At 42.6% G+C, this 20216-nt stretch overlaps 2 protein-coding genes across 2 annotated transcripts in view; one reads left to right on the top strand and one right to left on the bottom strand.

The window, feature by feature from the left end:
* Positions 1-594: 594 nt before the first annotated feature.
* Positions 595-1929, bottom strand: LOC122112620 (basic proline-rich protein-like). Its single transcript, XM_042685483.1, has 3 exons — positions 1703-1929; positions 1207-1612; positions 595-948 (listed from the first exon to the last, which is right to left on the bottom strand). The coding sequence occupies exons 1-3, from the start codon at positions 1927-1929 to the stop codon at positions 643-645; spliced, it is 939 nt and encodes a 312-aa protein (XP_042541417.1). The 3' UTR covers positions 595-642.
* The window catches only part of Enox1 (ecto-NOX disulfide-thiol exchanger 1), a 540384-nt gene continuing 521252 nt past the window's right edge, over positions 1085-20216 (top strand). Inside the window, exon 1 of the mRNA XM_042685602.1 lies at positions 1085-1449. The gene's annotated coding sequence lies outside the window, so the exon portion shown is untranslated. The remainder of the gene's footprint in view (positions 1450-20216) is intronic.

Raw genomic sequence — 20216 nt, 5'->3', positions numbered from 1 at the left:
GCCTTTGCCAGAAGGCAAAAGAGTCACACACAGATATGTGACGCTAGAAAACACTGTCATTCATTCAACCTTTATAGAGAACATTCAATGTACGTGGTACTGTGCTAAGTACTGGAGGGCAAGGAAAAGTATGCAAAAACACTCCAGGGGAGGATTCTTGCCAGAAGAGCTTTTCAATGAACACCCAGACCTTAGGACCCGAGAAGATGTTCTTGGGTGAATAAAGTCGCCCTGAGAATTTACAGTGCGTCCTTAGGAAGGCGGGTATAGGAATGTGACTTACGCGTTTATTTTCTAAGGTCTTACAGTGTGGCTTGGAGGGTGAGCCCAGGAGGAGAGGGACTGCGAGACCAGCGGGATTGAGAGAGGCACTCACTGTTGGTGTCTGTACAGGTGGCAACATCCCACCAAGGGCAAGCGCTTCCATAAGGGCAGTGGATAATTCTCAGGAAAAGCAGCTTCTAGAAAGGAAACATTTCACCCAACGTGATGGCAACCACTCCAAATCCTCGGCCGGGGCTAGATAGACGCTGTAGGCTGGGCGGGGTGGATTCTGCGGCGCAACCCCAAGCCGGCAGTCTTGGCACACGCCGACTTCTGCCAGGAGGCTGCCACGTGCGCCCGGGTCCCCGGCTTGGCCTGTCAGCCGGCTTGGCGCCTCCGAGGTCGCCATGGCAACCGCGAGGTTCCGGATCTCCGTCCCCCAGCGCCCCAGCGGAGAAGTCCAGACGCCGGTAGTGGCAGGAGCGAGTGGCCTCTGCCCCTCCCCAGAGTAGGTAGCGCGATCGTGGGCTGCAGGCGCCACTTCTGCCGCCCCGGTGGCTGCGCGTCCCGCTTTGCCTCCCCGGGCCTCGGATCCCGACTCCAAGCTGGCCACACGGCCTCGCCTCCTCTTCTCTGGTCTCCCGGCGGGCAGCTCCTCCAGGCTAAGCCCAGCGTCCGTTCCTCCTTCCGCGGTTTTACGGATATCCGGGGTCGAAGAATTTTACCTCGGTCCCTACTAGCTTCAATCAGCCTCCCTCCCTTTCTCTCTCCCCCTCCCCTCACGACTCCCCCACCCCGTGGGCGCGCGCGCGCGCGCACACACACACACACACACACACACATTCACACTCGCCGGCGCGCGTGCGCACGCCCGCGCGCCCCGAGCCGCGGAGTCTCCAGCGCCCCTAAGCAGATCCCATTCTCCCCGGCGCCGCTACTCACACAGGCTTCCATCCGCCACGGGGCGTCCTCTGTCTGCGGCTGCGGCGGCGGCGGCGGCGGCGGCGGAGACCGAGGAAAAGGCGGCCGCAGCCCGGCCCCGTCAGGCAGCTCGGTTCCCCGGGACAGGAGTCCGAGCGGAGCCCGGAGGAGGCGGAGGACGCCGAGGCTAGGAGGAGCCGCGCCGCGCCCGGCGCCCGACTCCGCGCCGCGGGGCTGCCTTTGCTCCCAGAACCGCGGCCCCAGGTGAGCAGCGACGCGGCCCGCAGCCTCCCCGGGGCGTCCCGGGTGGGGAATCGGGGTGCCCGGGTCCCGCCCCGCCCCCACCCCTCCCCTCGCCACCGCACCGGGACTCAGCCTGGCGGGGAGTGGGCGAGCGGGGGGGAGGGGAGTAGAACTAGAGGTGAGGCTGGTAGGGAGCGGGGTGTGACAGAGCCCTTCCCGCTCCCACACGCGTCCTTCCCCGCCGAACCCCAGCTCAAAGCTCCATCACTTTTACGAGTCCGGGGGTGCGCGGCGCCCCAGACACAGCTGTTCTCCGCCCGCCCGCCCTGCCAGTGTGGGCTCCGGGCTCGGCGCCGGTGCACGCGCCCAGCACCTTCTCCGCACCTTGGACAGCGCACCCCGCCGTGTGCCGCCCCCGACACCGCCCCCGGCCGGCTGTCGGGCTCCCGCAGCCCGCCCGCGGGCCCCTCTTTTCCCCATTGTCACCCTCCCGTCCTGCATCTCCCCGTCTTCCTGCCTAGACGGACTCCGCTAGGGTGCGGGGCCGGGAAACTTTGCTCCTAGCCTGTTTTGCGCTAGGTACTATTGTTGTGATGTGCGCGCGTCCCCTTTCGCGGGGAAACTGGACGCCCAGCCCAGGTCTTCCTAAGTGGGGAGCGTGCGCCCTTGCCTGGCCCAGCTCCAGGCAAAAGGAGGCCCTGGACAGCTGGACCCGGCAACTGCCCGGGCGTAGAGCCCGCGCCTTGACAGCTGGACGCCCGCGGGTTCCTAGCCTCTCTGGACACGTGCGCGCCTCCCACGGACGCGGCCCCTCCCGGACCACCCCACGTCCTCCTCCTGCATGGCCACGGCCACCCCATAGGTTGGACGCCCGGGGATCACGGGTACTGATTGGCTGAAGGCGTAACCCCGCCTCCTTCTTGGAGGGGGGTGGTTCCGGAGTGTTGTGGTTGTCATCCCGCCGCGAGCACATGGGGGAAAGTGGGGTCCACAGGTGGGGAAAGGCCAGTTCTGTGGGATGCCCACATCTTACAGTGTATTACCACTCGTTGGCCGCCTTCTTTCCTCAAATTCACTTCTGTCTTTCTCCTTTACTTTGTCTTCCTCAGTCTTTCACTGTCATAACCTTTTTTTAAAAAAATATAGCTTATAACCCTAGTTTCATGAAGATTGTTTTGTTCAGGGGTTGTGATTTTTTCATAGCAGACCTAGGAGAACGTCGGAAACAAGTGCACGTGGAGAGGTTCCTGGCAGACTGGGCTGCTGATGTGAGTCTGGTAGGTAGGAGGAAGTAATGAAGACGGCTTAGGAGAGGGTGGGGAAAGAGCAGAAGAAATTGGGTTTTGGAGAAGGAGAGGCATGTGAAAGCTGAAGAAGCTAAGAAGGACGTGGGTCATTTATAGGGTGATGTAAAAGAAGCAGGTAGGTGGGCGCTTCAGAGAGGTGGGTGTGTTCAGCTAAAGACCGCTCTGTTGGGAAGAGTGGTAATTTCCACTAGTAGTTCGTTATTAATATACTTTTGCTTTGGTTTTGCAAGCTTTGCACTTTTGATAGGAGCTTTATAGTAATAATATCTAGCCAGGCAATATATATTGATTATTCCAGTTTCTTGTAATAGACATATTTGCAAATGGCAATTCTGTCAAATGGAAGGTTCCTTTAGAGGGATGCATTAAATAGTTAATTTAAAGTGCATTTGAAATACTCTGAGTGAAGATGGATAAGCGTTGTGTAAAGTCCAAAGACTGTTCTGGCATTATGTAGGGCCTTTACACAAATACATATAAATGGAACTGATTTCTTCTCATCTCAAAGCATGATTGCTTTTAGCATTTTCAAGCTTTAATTTCTTCAGGCGGTTTTGATGTTGTGTCTGTGCATCAGAGATTATTGTAACTGTTATCTTTAGAAGTCCTGTCAATGCAAAACAAACAGCCACCCATGCAAGTTGATGTTGACAACTTTATATTGATATATCTTATGTTGTTTTATTTGTAAGCCAGTGAAATATGCAAGAATAATATAGCATGGCGGTTATTCCCTGGGGATTCATAGCACAACAAAGTGAGATTCACACAGTGTTATTCTGGGGAGAACAATTCAATTATTTTTTTAAGATGCATAAATTTTAATAGTGTTATGTGTGAACAGCAACACTATTTGAATTATTGTACACACTGATAGCACATGATTAATAGTTAACACATATTAACACATAGTTAATATGTTAGATTATTCCAAAGTAAATGGTAAAGACTTTCAATGAGTTATTAGTTAAATAGACAGAATTGCTTTTCTGTCTGGAGGACTTTCCAATTCAAGGAACAAGCTTTGATACATTTCACAAATTGAAAACCATTGTTGTTTTTAAGAAAATAAGTCTTATTATGTTGTCATTTCTGTATTGAATGCCTTGATTTGTGCTCAGGGACATTGATTCTGGTTGTGGACCTACCTATTAAGGTTTTTAGATAGGAAGATACACACACACACACACATGTATATATATAATGGCACAGACAATGTGCAAACTATATATTTATATCACCATACAGTTACATATTTATATGTGTAAATTTAGGGTCCATTTAAAGCATACATATGTATGTTATTGTCTTCTTTAGGAATTTTGCTCATTTCTTTTTGTCCAAAAGGTGGCCCTGTTTTAAACTGTAGAAAGCATTATCACCAGTCGAATTGGCCAATAGATCATGGAAACAGACAATAGTATTTTGTTGCCTGGCAACCACCTACTGTGAATGAAAAACAAAGCAGTGACAGCTGCTTCATATCCTGATACTCACACTGTAAACCAGGCACTGCAACCCTCCAAGTGAGACTCACCTAAGTTTGATTTCAGTGAGGTGAAGCTATTTCTTTCTTTTTTGGGGGGGGGGGAGGGATGTTTTAAAAAGAATATTAATATATTTTACTGTAATAAGAATAGGTTGTTATTGTGGATGAAATGAAGCATCTAATTTTGATGGCCCTCTCATGCCTAGTATAAACTGTAAAATGCCAAATGGGAGAATTGTTGAGACGGTGCTCATTCTCCCCTTCATACTGATTAAGCATTGTGAGCACGGCTAGTGATGCCTTCAGGTGCTCTTAGGAATTTATGAAAACTTGAGTTATCAAAATACCTAAATAGATGGCAGACTTTTACTGCTAAAAGAGAGGTAGGATTGATGCTCTAGACTGTAATTTTAAGGGACTGAGGCACAATGAGGTGAAGTGACCCCTCTAGAGATGGAAACAGTCAGGATGTCATCTCCTGGGGAACACTCCAGCACCTCTGCTTCTCCCCCTGAATTATTCTTTCTTTGTTCTAAATTTACATAAAAATTATAAACAAGATTACCAGATTACCATATAGGTAATCTTGTAGGTAAAATTGTAGGTATACAAAGTACTGTAAATATTTGCAAGTTAAACATTTCATTGTAGGCACACTTAGACTGTGGTCCTAGGAGATGCATTGCATGTAGTAAATTCTGTTTTTAGTTTCATAAAGTCCTGATGACTTCCTTTTTTTTTCTCAAAACTTCAGAGCAGAGTCCCTTGCTCTGGTAATTGTTTATGGATTTGGACAATCTTTAATAATGCCTTACTGTGTGTAAGTTTTTTTTATTTTTATTTTTACAGTAGTGAGATTGAAAACTGTGTTGGTCAGTTTGCCTGGTAATCAACTACTTATTCCAGTCTGCTGTCCTGTAACACAAAACATCTGTTGGTGCCATAATTGGATCTCTTCAATGTGGGAAAGAGAAACTCTGTCCTTGTATCTTGTTGATGAGACAGCTTTATCTAAGCCACCTCACCAGAGGGGCCACCTGATTGAGGTCCACTAGTATAGGGCCTATTCATTTGCCTCTAAGAGAGGTTGTAGTATAGGTTGTTTTTAAACTCTAAAATGAGAAGAAAGGGATTATTGGGTGGCAAAGTCCAATCACCTATGCATGATTTCAGCATTTCTGAGATTCTTTATTCTATTGTACTTATTGATTGATTTTTGGCAGTACTAGGGTTTGAACTCAAGGTCTGGTGGTTGCTAGGTGTTCAACCACTTGAGCTATGCCTTTATCTTTTTTGCCCTAGTTATTTTTCAGATAGGATCTTTCATTTTCCCATGGATGGGGCTAAGCTTTCTGTCTATACCTCCCTAAGCTGAGATTACAGGCATGGACCATTATGCCCACCCTCTGTATGCCATTTTAATTGTATATATATTATGTCTGTTATTAATGACAAAAATAGAATTTAACTTTTTAAAAATTGTTACTGTTATTATAAAGGTAAGGTACAGAGGAGTTACGGTTAAATAAGTCAGGTAATGAATACATGTCTTTTTGAGCAGTGTCACCTCTTCCCTTCCCTCTTCCCTTCTCCTAGTTTTTCCCTCCTGGCCCCTCTCTCCCACAAGTTGTACAGTTCATTTTCAACATAGTCTCTAGTGAGTATCTCTGCTGTGTTTGTTCACTCTTTGTCCCTCCACTTCTGTGCTCCCCTTTACCCAAACCAAGAATTTAACTTTAATGTAACATCTTCAGTAGATGTAAGTGACAGTATTAAGTATCAAGACAGTATTAAGTATCATTGAAGACTCTTTTATTTTTTTTTTAAGTTTTGGTAAGAATTTATTTTAGGCTGGGAATGTGGCTGGTAGAGTGCTTGCCTAGCATGCATGAGGCCCTGGGTTTTTTGTTTTTTGTTTTTGTTTTTTGGGGTCCGGTCGTGGGGCCTGAACTCTGGGCCTGGGCACTGTCCCTCAGCTCTTCAGCTCAAGGCTAACGCTCTACCACTTGAGCCACAGCACCACTTCCGGCTTTTTTCTTTTTGCTTATGTGGTGCTGAGGAATCGAACCCAGGGCCTCATGCCTGCAAGGCAAGTGCTCTACCACTGAGCCACCTTCCCAGCCCGAGTCTTTTATTTTTAATCAGAAAAGATGCTCATGTTTTGTAGCAGATTCATTGGGAGGGGCGGAATAAATTGACCAGCAGCATGCTTAACCTGGTTTTCGAAGCCATCTATTAACTTGGACTAGCTAGAAGAATTCTCAAACAGAATAGTAATTTGACAGATTTTGAATGGACTTCACTGATTTCAAAAAGTCAAGCAAGAACATGGTTTGTTCAGGATAAGTACTTGTTTTAGATCTCTGGGATGAATCTTTATTTCAAGGTTATTTCAAAAAAATTCTGAGCCATTTCTGTATCCATTTGCATACTATGATATTAAATATTTGATAGTTCATATATTAGTTTAATCCACTGAATTTTGGAATTTAACTTCCCACTCTTGTTTTCTTGTACAAGATCATACATGTATGTAAAAGCACAAATAAATGTGATACTTCTACCTTTTCTCCTTGCCATTTTCTTTAAAAAATTTTTAACTTAGAAATTTTATTCTAACATTTCCTTTTAAATGTCTATAAAAGCTCAGTTCCTCAAAATTCATCCAGGTATGGTTGATTATATATGTAATCCCAGCAGGGAGGCAGAGATCAAGAGGATCCAAGTTCAAGGCCAAGCAGACAAAAAAACAAAAAAAATCAGTGAGAGCCCCATCTCCATGATGTGTATATATCCTTTTTGCCATTTGATCCTTGTGGTGGAATACTACTGGACTTGGCTTGTGATTTTTCATATAGTAAAAAGAAGCTTTAGGTGAGAAATTTACATCTTTGATTTCCTTATGTTAGCTCCTGCTATTCTAACCTGTAGACTCTTACTTACCTAAGTAGGATGATTGTTAAAAAAAGCAGGCCAATCTATGAGCCCATTTACTATCCTCCAGGCTAGCCACAAAAGCCAACTTTCATACTTTCAAGCATTCATTTGATTCTGGGCATACTATGTACCTATATGTGAAGTTAAAAGTCCTATCATGTCTTAAGAATGGACAAAATAGTGCTGCTTTTTCAATGCCAGGGCTTGAATTCAGGGTATTGCACTCTTGCTTGGCTTTTTTTTCTCTACCATTTGAGCCACATCTCTACTTCTAGCTTTTTGCTGGTTAATTTGAGATGAGAGTTTCAAGGGCTTTCCTGCCCTGCCTGGCTTTGAACCATAACCTTCAGATCTCAGCCTTCTGAGTAACTTAGGACTTCAGGCATCAGTCAGGAGTGACTGGCCAAAAATAGTGCTTTTTAAGCAATAGAAATTAAGGTAAAGGTGATCTACTCAGATTTTCAAAAGTATAGCAGTTGAGGAAGAACAAATTTTATTTGTCCCATTTATGTTGACAAAATTCAACCTGTGGCATCTAGAACTAGGTTCACCATGCTCAGGACCTGTAGCAGAACACTGAATACGATAGATGCTCTGTGTGTATTTCATGAAATCAGTGTAGCTTCCTCTCTGGTGTAACAATGCACACATTTCACTCTTCATTCTTGTGCAAAGTAAATGCATAGAGACTAGAGAAAAAAACCTGTAATTTTCCAAATATATCTATATCCGAAACAACCAACTTTACCAGTGATATTTTGGAATGTACTCCTTGTGAGTGCAGAAAGCTATACCAGGAGTATTGATTTCTCACAAATACAGCCATCCCAAGTATAGAACAGCTCTTTAATAGCCCACAGCAGCACAACAAAGGTTATGGCATTGAGTCTGCTTTATTTAGTTGGCGCTGGAGGGTGACGTTTGCTAGCCCCAGTGTAATTATCCAGACTGGAATGTGGCCAAGGTGTTGTGGTTAACATCCCAAACAGTGGCAGAAAAGCCACGCTGGGTTCTTTAATGACTACAAGTGGCAAGAGCCTCTACTTTGGCCTCCTTTGTAGGAGAACACCTTGAGCAGCTGGAAAGCCTCAGAAGCCCTGCGTGCATGAAAGGGATAGAGCCCAAAGTCTCCCTCTGGATCTCGGGTGCCCATGTGTGGTAACTGGAAGTAGTTGTAATCCCATATGTTTTGTGCCATGAAAGTGAAACCTTCTTTATTCTACTATGTCCTTGTAATGATGGAGGAAAATCAGAGTGTCTTTGTAGAGAACTTGGAGGATCACAGCAGGTTACAGTGCTTCCTGCCTTCCTTTCACCATTGTCTAGGTATTTATCTTCCTCATTTGTATTTATGTATTGGAAGATCTTTGTTAAGAATTAGGCAGATAAACAGTTAATGTATTTGTTGAGCTTCTTTAATCCCCAAATCCAAAGTCCTTAACAATGGTGTGTGTGTGTGTGTGTGTGTGTGTGTTTGCTTGCGTGAGCGTGCATGCGTGCACATGCATGTGTGTGTGCTAATAGTAATGCTTAACTCAGAGTCTTGAGCTGGCTTGTCACAGCTGGCACTCTACACCTTGACTATGTCTCCAGACCAGATCAGCATTTTTCTGATTAATTGAAAATAGAATTAATTGAAAATTAATTCTAATTAATTGAAAGTCTTACAGACTTTCCTGCCGAGGCTGGTTTTGAAATATAGTCTTCTATGTCTCAGCCTCTTGAGTAGTTAGGATTATAGGCCGGAGCCACTGGCACTTGGCTACAATCCTCATCTTTTTGGGAACCAATCTAACTTCACAAGTAGAAAACTCTATACTTGACCTTATGCTATAAGTTGTAGTTAGAGCAAAGGTACACTAAAAATAGTGTATAAAATTAAAGCTACTTGTAGAAGGTATATGTAAAGCATGAATGAGTTTTATGCTGAGACTTGGATCTTATCCCCAAGATATCTCATGCACATGGAAATAATCCAAAATCTGAAATTCACAACGCTTTATATAAGTGATGCTCATCCTGTACTTTACTGGAGGGATTTCTGAATGTTTTGCATACATTAATTAGGTGCTTAATATATATTTGGTTTAATTTTAATGATGAAGTTGTAACTACTATTTTATTAGACAGGGAAAATTGTTTCATCTAGGAGACAAAACAATACCTCTTAAGTAATATAGTAGTATTATTTTTGGAGTTATTTCCTCCACAAACATTAACTGAGTGTTTTCTATATGAATGGTTCTATGTTTGGCTCTGGGATTCATATATACTCTTAGGTACAACTCCTACCCATGCACGAGAACATGCTGTTTTTAACAGTGTATACATTCTGTGTGGTTTGGCAAGGGACTGTGTATAGATTCAGGTATCCTGGAGAGTAGGGCAGGAGTCAGAGCATGGAGGCCCTGGCAAGAAGCACCAAAGATTTTGAACTTTGAGATTGGTCAGCTCTTCTCACATCAGCCTGTTAAAAGAAATCTTACAACGTGCTTGCCACAATACTGATTTCTAGATCCTACCCAAGCCCACCACATGGGGATTCTTCAGGATGTATTTTGATGGATCAGACAGGACCAGTTTTGTATTCATATAACCTTCTACTCCATGCTTCAGTCAGTACCTGTCTACAGAATTATTCTGCAACTATTTCCTTGTCCCCACTCTTATACATGGGGTAAAGGTTAATGGCCTCAGGATCTGAGTTCAGTCAGGACAGAACAGTAATATCCTAGCATCCTTGACCCTTTAGTGTGGTAACTCTAATGCCTTTCCTACACTGACTCCCTGAGTCCTAACTCCAATGACACTGAGCTTGAGTAGCTCACAGGAATAGTCTGCTAGACAGCATGTACAAAGTGCCTCTATCCCTTGCCTTTGTTCCACCAGTCCTTTTTAGGGTTCTTTCCTGCAAAAGAGCTTGCACTTCAATTCTGTCTTAGGGTCTGCTTAAGCAAAAAATTTTTTTTAAAGAAATCAAAACCTGCTTTTATTTATTCATTATAAATGAAGCAAGTTTGTGGTTCTCAGTCTCAGGCAATAAGGGCATTACAGTTTTGATTTGGAATTTAGGGAGACCACTCTGGCAGATGTGTGGGGAATAGATGAAGGAAGAATTGGGGCATAGCGAGCTGTTGGAAATGACAGTGCCCAAGCAAGCAGTGGTGAGCACTTAAGCAAAGCTAGTAACCTTAGGGCTAGAGATGCAAGAAAGAATCCAAGCTTCAGTGTGATAGAGTGCTGTCTAGCAAAGTCAGCTCACATGGACATCTGTGATAGGTGGTGAGTTAGCTCCCTGCCATTCCCCAGGGGAGTGTTTCCTGTTTTACTCTTCTGCACTATTCCCTTGCCCTGCCCATTAGACTTGGCACCCCTGGAAGGATTGGGAATACTCTGTCATGCTTGTACTGTGAGTCAGGCTTTCTAGAGTTAAATTGTTCAATTATAGGCATAAATAAAAGAAGAAGCAAGGATGAATTGAGGAATATAAATAATTCACCATCAGATCATTTAAGGAAGGAAGTTACATTTTTACAGGAAGGATTTGTGGAATTGTAGAGGAGGAGAGTTGGAGAAATATCTGTGATGCATGTCTGTTGCATGATGAATAGTGACTTTTTCTCTTGCTCATGGCGGGGAAGTGATGTTTACAAACTATCAGTTTCTGGAAGACCTAGCATGACTGTATGCACTTATAGCCATTGGTTTGCCTGCAGCCTGTGTTTTAGCTAAGTGAATGAGTGGTAGCTGGGGGTGGCACTTTTTTTTTTCCTTCCTCTTGTTCTGTCATAATACTCAGCTTTTGTCTGCAATTTCTCCTGCCAGTTCTTAGGCCACCAGCTCCCAGGAAGATCAAGAGGTACAGAGAGTGGGGAGAACGAAAGCAGAAATCCATAAAGAGAGCTGTTTTGAATTAAATGCTTAATTATGAAATGAGCAAGTTAAAGCTTGTTTGATGATATGAAATAAGATAAGGCAGTTTTCTAATTAGTATTAGTATGAATCTTAATATTATGGCTCTGCTTGTAGTCAGAACTATGAAGGCTGGATAATCAAGAGCCTTCTAACACCATCATATATACATATATATGTACACACACACACGTGCACAAGCGCACGTGTGCATGTGCATATTGTAAAAGCTGTACTTAGTTCGTGACAAAAAGACCCAGTAATGAGAAGTTATAGAGTAGGTCAGCAAAAAGCCAACTGGGCTTCGATTAAATAGGGAGAATACAACTCATGAGAGCATGGGAGAGGTGTGGACGCTTGAGTGATACACAATGGAAGGAGAGGCCTTTTCAAAATGTCAATGAAATTTTGACTGTGTTTTTTCATTTTGAGGTATTTGCAGATGCATGTGTAGTTGTGAGAAATTACACGGAGATTTAGTGTCCCTCTTTTCTCAGTTTCCACAGCACCATAGATCCAACCCACCAATGCAGTCCCCATTTTCCCAGTTCTACTTGCACTCATGCGTTTTTTGTTTTTTTGTTTTTTAAAAAAATATTTTTAACCTTGCACTCATGCATTTTTTTTTATTTTTAACAGGCAGAGCCTTTTTCATCCTAGAATTGAGCAAGCACCCAAACATATAAATAAACATTCTCCCTGTGTGGACTAGTACTGGCATAATTATAACTAAAGAAAAAAAATAAAGTCCCTATCTGCCTTCTGAGTTAGTATTCTAGGGTGGAGCCCTCCACTTTGTATACTCCTTTGTGGTCTTCACATGGCAATAAGCGGATCTTTCAGCATGTCTTCTGTAATAGAAGCTTGCTAATGAAAGCTCACTTGGACCAAATGTCTTTTTCCCTCTTGTGCTGGGCGCGGAGTTCTTTGCCCTTCCCTCTCCTGTTCAGTATGGGAGGAGGCTCTCTCCTGCAGGCTGCAACTCCAGACTTGCAAGTCAGGTGGCTTACTGTGTTCAGCCAAGGGGAGTTACTTGTGGGAAACATCAGGGAAAAGGGTCAAGCAGTGTATATTTTCTTTGCCCTCGCTTTGAGTAGAATATTGGACAGCAGAATCTCTTCCTCTGTGTAGCCAGGCTTCTTCAATTCCAGCTGCTCACTAGTGACCTTGACCTAACACTCCAGCAACAGCCACCTCCTGCTATTGTCTCTTCAGCCTAAGGGAGGTGGTAGATTCTTGCTCTTGCTAATCTGGACTGTCTGGTATGAGACTCTCTGGATCTCTATTGCCCCAGTAACCAATTCTCTATTAAATTTCCTCAGTTGAAAAGACTTGAAGAGATTTCTGCTTCCTTACTTAGATATTCCTCAGTTTGCCAGAGCACAGAAATGATGTAAATCTATCCGGTCTGCATTTATAATCTCTACACTGCCCTCTGATGTCTTCATCTCTTTACTGACTTCTCAATTCTCTTTACCTCTGCTTTTTCAAGTCCCAGTTTCTCTTTATGAATTGTATTTGGAATTTTGTCAATTTCCTCAATGTCTTTTTAATTCTACTCTTCGTCCCCCCATTTGCTAACCCTCCCCGTCTTATTTAACACCAGAAAGTGTTACTGACCTCATCTGGTATGCAATGTTCTTAATACTAACGTATTTGCACCTGAATATACTTGGCTTTACAGGTGATACCTCTGTTTCACAAGGGTTTAGTTTTGTTATCACTGTACTTTCTGCATCAGGACCTTTTTTTTTTTTTTTTGGTACTGACTGGCTTAAACTCAGGGCTTCTTGCTCTGGCTTAGTTCTGCTCAAGCCTGGGCTGGTGCTTTACCATTGAGCCATGCCTCCAGCTCTGTATTTTTACTGGTTAGTTGGAGATAAGAGTCTTGTAACCTTGTTATAAAGAGTCTTGTAAAGCATGTTGTGAAGACAAATCAGAGAAAGCAAAGCTGTTACTACATTGCCTTGAGAAAGGGGCCACAAGAGAGTCACTTGAAACTAGTGACTCATACCTGTAATCCTAGATACTTAAGAGGCTGAGATATAAGGATCATGGTTAGAAGCCATCTTGGGCAGGAACATCCATGAGACTTTTATCTCCAATCAACTACTAAAAAGCTGGAAATGGAGGTGTGGTTTAAGTGGTAGAGCACTAGACTTAAAAGAAAAAGTTAAAGGACAGTGTCCAGTCCCTGAGTTGGTACACACACACACACACACACACACACACACACACACTCACACACACACACACACACACACACGTGCTGGTGGCTCATGTCTGTAATTCTAGTACTCAGGAGACTAACAGATGAGGATTATGGTTTAAAAACAGCTAGGGCAGGAAAGATGGTTCAGGCTCTTATCTCTGATTAATCACCAAAAATCTGGAAATGGAGCTGTGGCTCAAGTGGTAGAGTGTTAGCCTTGAGCACAAAGGCTTAGGGACAGTGCCCAGGCCCTGAGTTCAAGCCCTAGGACTAGCTCATACATACACAAAAGGACCACTTTGAGTTGGACAGGCCCTCCTATATGGAGAGCAGTCTTGTTGGTTGCTATTCAACTAATCCTTGAGCCAGTTCATACTGCAGGGATCCCCAGTGTAGAGTTGGGAGCTGCAGTTTCTCTCCAGAAAAAGATTTACAGGTCTCTTGAATGGAGATGTTAAAAAATGGCACATGAAGTATCTGAGATACTCCATCTTCAAATGTTAGAAGCAGCACTGATAGGCAGCACACAAGGGGATATTCTTAAAATTAGCATTCATCCAAATTGCCACAAGCTCAATACAGATGTAGGACCTGAGAAAGTGCAGAGCTTTGGCAAAAGAAGAATTTAAATACTGAAAAATAGCCTGTGGCATGGATAATGACTGTGTTCTTCTGCCCTTGAAGTGAGAACAGGGCTGGGAATGTTTGTGGGCTGGTGCACACAGTTATGAACAGATGGATCTTTCTGGAACCTGCCTGTAAGACTACTCGCTTGTCTCTGCTCTCCATAATGATAAGAAGTGGTACATGCTGGGCTGGAGAATTGTGGATTCTCCAGGTGGCTCTGGGTGAGCTGACAGTGGAAAAAAAATTAAGCTTATTTTAAATGGGCATGAGCTTCAAGGCAGGCAATTAAGACACAGTTCAGCTTCATGGAAAAATTAGGGTTCTAGTTAATACAAGCTCAAGATTGGAAAAATAAATCGCTTGCATACCTATTATCACTGAAGAACAGTTTGTTTAATCACAAAACCCTAGTTACACTTGCTCTTAGCTTTCTCTCTTTTGTTTTAAATGTTTCCAAACTGATTAAGTTCAAGGTTCTTATTTATTTGTTTTTGGTAGTGCTGAATACACTTGAAGAAAGTTGTGCCTATGTAAGAGCTTCTAACTATTCTGATACTTTTCTGAAGCCTGACCATTTATCCATTTCATTTGCATCTTTCTGCAGAGATGAACACTCTTTCCTGTTCTATTATTCAGTCATGTGCAGTGGCACAAGAAGAAAGTTGTGGGTTTTCTTTTCAGTCATGGGGCCTGAACTCTGGGCCTGGGTGATGTCCCTCAGCTCTTTAGCTCAAAGCCAGCACGCTACTATTTGAGCCACAGTACCACTCCTAACTTTTTTATGCTTATGTGGTGCTAAGGAATTGAACCCAGAACCTCATGCATATGAGGCAAGCACTCTACCACTGAGCCACCTTCCCAGCCCCAGAAGAGTGTTTTTAAGTGGACCTTTCCTAAGCATTAAAGGCCTTATTTTGGCAAGTAACTTGAGGCAGGTGCTTTAGAAGTTAGCTAATCTCTTTTCCTTGCCTTGACCCAGACACTATATAGTGTTGAGTTGACCTGAAGCAGTTTCTGTTGTTTGCCATTTAGTTATTAAAAGATTATTAAATCTCAAATAACACAGGGAGACCTTGTTTCTAGTAGAGATTTAATGTTTTCCCCTTTTCTTTCCTTTTTTTTTAAAGAGAAAAGCATGCTAGATATTCATTGTGCCAAATGAATAGGTAGTTGTTGTGCCAAGTTCACAGTAGGTGCTGGGAACACAGTGGTGAGCAAAACAATCATTATTCTGGTCCTCCTGGGAGCCCACAGCTTACTGGAGAGGACATTAACAAATAAACACAAAAATAACTATGTAATTGGGGCTCATATCATAGTCCTTGGAAAAGACCAAGTTTCTCTGCCAGGGCATAATGAGGGTGCATTGGTCAGGGGAGCCTTGCTTAGAGGAGTAAGTTACAAATGAATACCTGAAGATGATGGGGGTTTTCCAGGTGGGGAGTTCCAGGTATGATGTCCAGAGAGAACCTGGCTTTTGGAAACTGAAAAATGATCAGTGTTGCTGGAGAATGGAGAGGCGGGGAGGACAGCATTTAGGAAGGAATACAGCTGCTGAGATGAAGGTTAGAATTGATTATGACAGACCTCCTATGCTGTGCCCCGGACTTTCAAAAACGGTTTTGCTTGAGTTTGTTTTGTTTTGAAAACAAAAAAAAAAGGATTTTGTGTTTTTTTTTCTATTTTTATGATATTGAGGTGAAATTCACCTAAAAATCTTCTGAAAGTGAACAAGTCAGTCATATTTAGTACATTCATAAGGTTGTGCAAGTACCATCTGTGTCTATTAAAAGCATTTTCATCTTTGCAAAGAAACTCTATACCCGATAAGAGTCACTAAAAGGCTTTAAGGGAAGCAGTTGTGGTTTGATCTTAGTACAGCTGACCTTTCTGAAAAGTTTGTGAAGAAGGAATTGGAAAAGGCAATACTGGAAGCAAGAGTACCAACTTGGAAATGGTTGTCCACAGCCCAGAGGGACAGGTGTTGGGGGCTTTCTGAACAGTGACCGCAGATATGGGAGTGTGAATAGAATGATCCAAGATAGAGTTCTTCATCAAATTTAATTATCTATTAGAGACTAAATATCCTTGTAAGTAGCTATAGCACTGCTTTCCCAAAGGGTGAGCGATACCCTGTTCAGATCAACCTAGGATGCTTACTATGTGTAACTACTTGAACCCCCCTCAAGGAAGCTACTGATGCAGAAAGACCTACAGTGTTCACTAAAGGATTCTCAAGGACCAGACATTATTGTCAGCATTCCCATTCTGATATGGGGAGGGGTGATTTGAGGGACACATTTTTGTGTCTTTGATTCCCAGAGCCAGACATGCAGTGTAGGCAATTTGATGAGTGGTGTTGACTTTTGATTCTTTTCTTGTTTTTTGGAGGAGTGTGACTTTCTGAGAATTAAATAGTGAATGACTGAGAATAAAGGGAAATAATCAGAAAAGGCAATGTAAGTGCAGCATAGTAATGTAGAAGAAACAATGGCTAGAAATTAACTTGTAAAACAAACCATCTTCATGCCTGTAATCCTAGCTACTCAAGAGGCTGAGATCTGAGGATCACAGTTCAAAGCCAGCAGAAAACTGGAAGTGGCACTGTGACTCAAGTGGTAGAGTGCTAGCCTTGAGCTGAAGAGCTGAGGGACAGTGCCCAGACCCAGAGTTCAAGCCCATGACGGAACAAAAATAAACAAAACCAATAAAACCTATCCTGGTCTCTTTTGGTTACCTTATGTCTATAAAATTCTTTGTACTTTAAAGAGGTCTTCACACTAATCAACAGATTTTAGAAGCCAGAGTTTTTGAGACCTATTTTGGGAGATCCTAAAAACTGTAGTAAAAATCACCAATAAACCAATCAAGATACTATCTCTACCTTCTGCCTCCTGTTTGCTGTTTTCCTAACCCAGTGTTGCCTCTGAGATCTGCCACTTCCCATTGGGGTCTCCATCATTCTACGGTCTCTAGCCCAATCTTTTAAACAATATTTCTGTATTAAAGGTGTTCAACCAAATGGTGATTTTTAAACTGAGAGAGACTATCTAGTCTACTAGTGTGTTTGAAGTCATTACTTTGGGAGGCTTGAAGGGATTAGAATAAGGTCTGGCTATGGAGGGATGGGTTAGGCCTTTGGGAAATTGTCTAAGGAAGGGTGAGCCATCCATCTCTGCCAGCCTTAAAAGTACTCAAAACTAGCCTTCCTTTGCGACTTTTGAATGGTCCCTCCCTTCTTTTCCTGAGTGCAGCTGTCATTGTGCTTCCCGAGTCTGTACTTTGCACCCCTCCTCGCTGCCCCCGGATTCTCCTTTCTCAGGCTATGAAGGGTTCAGTTTCTGTAAGATGATGTTTCATTTTGATTCATGTTATTTCTACTCCTCTAGAAAGACACTTAGGAACCTCTGGCTATGTTTCTTTTTCAGCATGTATAAATTCAAATCTGAAAGTGATTTCATTGCTCCATCATGGAATTTTATAATGAAATCATATTTGAATGCCTGGCTGGTTTCGGTGATTCCCCCATCCCTGGAACACTTAAGTGTGGAGAAAGTGGGAGGAGGGATGGGAGGGAAGGGATGGTAGGAGAAACGAAGGAGGAGGCAACAATGCTTGGGAAGAAATGTACTCATTACCTTGCTCATGTAATTGTAACCTCTCTGTACGGTATTTTCACAATAAAAAACAATAAAAAAAAGAGGTCCATTTGTTTTATAATAGAGACAGAATCAGGAAATAGCTAAGTTTTTTTAATGATTAATTTAACCCCCACACCACATAAATTCAGTGTGTTGTAAAAGAATGAACACTACATACAAATACAAAAAGAGCCCTGCACTGGTGACTCACACCTGTAATTCTAGCTACTTAGGAGGCTGAGATTTGAGGATCACTGTTTAAAGCCAGCCAGGGCAGGAAAGTCTGTGAGGAAATTCTTACCTCCAAATAATCACCAAAATAAAGAAATAAATAAAACTGGAATTGAAGCTGTGGCTCAAGGCTAGAGTGCTAGCCTTGAGCAAAAATCCTCAGGAACAACATCCAGGCCCGGAGTTTAAGCTCCGGGACTGGCATAATAGTGAATGAATGAGTGAATGAATGAATGAATAAAAAAAGGAAAGTAATATTCCTCAGAAATCCCACTAGAGGCAACTATTGTTGACATTTCAGTACAGTTATTACAGGTATATTGCTGAATCTCTGGGAGTGTGTGTGTTTATGTGTATGTATGGGGCTGGTATTCAGATATGAACAATATGTACAGATAGCATTCTAACAAATAGATTTTTTTTCTGTGCCAATGCTCTACTATTGAGCTGTATCTCCAACCTCAACAAATGGGATTTTTTTTATGTATGTGCTATATATGTATAGTCCTTCTATCCTTCTGTGACAGTAAATATGTACACAAATATTTCTAATGACTTTATTTTATTTATTTAAAATTTTGTCAAGGTGATGTAGAGAGGGGTTACAGTTATATAAGGTAATGAGTACATTTCTTGTCCAACTTGTTAGCCACTCCTCTTTTTTCCCCACTTTCCCTCCCCTCCAATCCCCCGCTCCCCAAGTTGTACCGATCATTTCCAACATATTGTCTTGTTGAGGATCGCTGTTGCATTAGTTCTCCCTTTTAATGACTGTTTTTTATTAGGCCCATTTATATATTAAGAACAACAATTCTTTGGCAAACGATCATAACAATAGTAACCAAATACAGAAAAATCTGGTGAATATCCTCTAAATGCCCATGCATGAAAGCTGTGGTGCTGTTGGGAAATAATGGGACTTTAGAGGATGGGGGCCCATGGGTGGAGGTTATCTCATTGGCATATGACCAGAAGATATCAGATCTTGGTACCCTCCCTCTTGTGCGTTTGATTTATAGCCTCTTCTGACATGTGCTCCTGCTATGATATGCATCCCTCATCATAGGCTAAGAGCAATAGGGAAAAGGGACTTCAGACTAGAGCCTCAAACTTTGAGTCAAAAAAGCCTTTCCTCTTTGTGTCTGAGGTATTTGTTAACAGGGGCAAAAAGCTGATGAACACAGTAGCCATAAGAATGCCATTTCTTGGTTGCCTTAGATTTTGGTAGACGTTAATGTTAATCCCATCTGAACTTTGTGAATTGGAAACTCAGATTTCTCTCAGAAAAGGAAACGGTTGGCTGAGTAGGCAGCTGAGGCTGTCAGAGTCTTCTCTCCGTTTAATGATAGACAATTGTCTACAATTCTTATTCTAGAAATCATTGCTGCTGTAAGCATACTTAAGTCAACACTATTTTGTATTTGTGTGGTATTCCGTTTGGTAAATTCTCATTAGCAAAATTGCTGCATCAAAGGGTATGCCCATTTTATAGTTTAATAACCACAAGCCATCTAAATTATAACACCACATTTTTGCCAATTTTGTGTTGAAATCCCTCTGCCTGTTGAGATACTTCTTTTCCTTTTAAGTCTCTGAATTTTTAAGTGGAGGTTTTAGAATTAAAGCAGAATGTCAGTTGTCACCATTTCTCTGAGCGAGAGAAATGTGAAGTGACATCATTAGACATTAGTTGGAAGCAAAAAAAAAATTTCTCGAGGAAGGCAGAGAGCAAAAGGAATGTATTCTGCCACATGCAAGCCCTGTGTTTGGTGGATGCTAGTCCAGAGATTGACTGTTTGGGAGCTCTGAGTGCCCACCTGTGTCTGATTGTTGACACATGCTGGCTTTTCAGCCACTGTGACTGTGTACTTCATTCCAGAATGTGAGGAAAAGTCAGCACGATTGGTTTGCTGGAAGCTGGTGATCATTCATGCATTTACTCTGTGCTTTGAGGGTGTAGCGTTCCTGAATTCCCTGGAGCTGGATTTATTCATTGGAAAATTTAACTTAGAGATTAACGATGTCTACTCTGGCAGGGTCTTATATGGCTTGCCCCATTCTTCTGAGGTGGTGGATGATACATTCCCAGCGATGGACCAGTGGGGAGAGGCTGTTGCCTGAGTTGCCTTTATTAGTGTAAATGAGAAGGAAGTGAATATAGAAACCTGCCAGAGGGTCTCTGAGTTTTGGTGAAGGCCTTTTGAGTATTTTCAGGCATGGTTGAATATACTGCCTAGTTAACCCTCTGGGAAGTTTTTGATGTCATTGAGAGACAACCATAACTTCAGTGATATTAAGTAACTTGTCCATTGTCATTGCTGGAAAATGAAAGAAGAATATATATATGAACTAATATATATATATATATATCTCATGTATATATAAGATATATATATATGTATATATATATATATATATATATATATGAACTA

This window comes from Dipodomys spectabilis, unplaced genomic scaffold, assembly GCF_019054845.1.
Source record: "Dipodomys spectabilis isolate Male_0828 unplaced genomic scaffold, ASM1905484v1 ptg000095l, whole genome shotgun sequence".
In the NCBI taxonomy this organism is placed as follows: Eukaryota; Metazoa; Chordata; class Mammalia; order Rodentia; family Heteromyidae; genus Dipodomys; species Dipodomys spectabilis.
The sequence above is the reverse complement of the archived record's forward strand: the minus strand, read 5'-3'. Positions and strand labels throughout refer to the sequence as shown.

What these genes read in the sequence shown, in the direction of transcription:
- LOC122112620 (XM_042685483.1), bottom strand. Translation starts at nt 1,929, where the DNA reads ATGCAGGACGGGAGGGTGACAATGGGGAAAAGAGGGGCCCGCGGGCGG. An exon ending in CGCCGCGCACCCCCGGACTC is followed by an intron (nt 1,613 to 1,702) that starts GTAAAAGTGATG and finishes GCTCCCTACCAG; the next exon opens with CCTCACCTCTAGTTCTACTC. An exon ending in CGTGGCGGATGGAAGCCTGT is followed by an intron (nt 949 to 1,206) that starts GTGAGTAGCGGC and finishes AAACCGCGGAAG; the next exon opens with GAGGAACGGACGCTGGGCTT.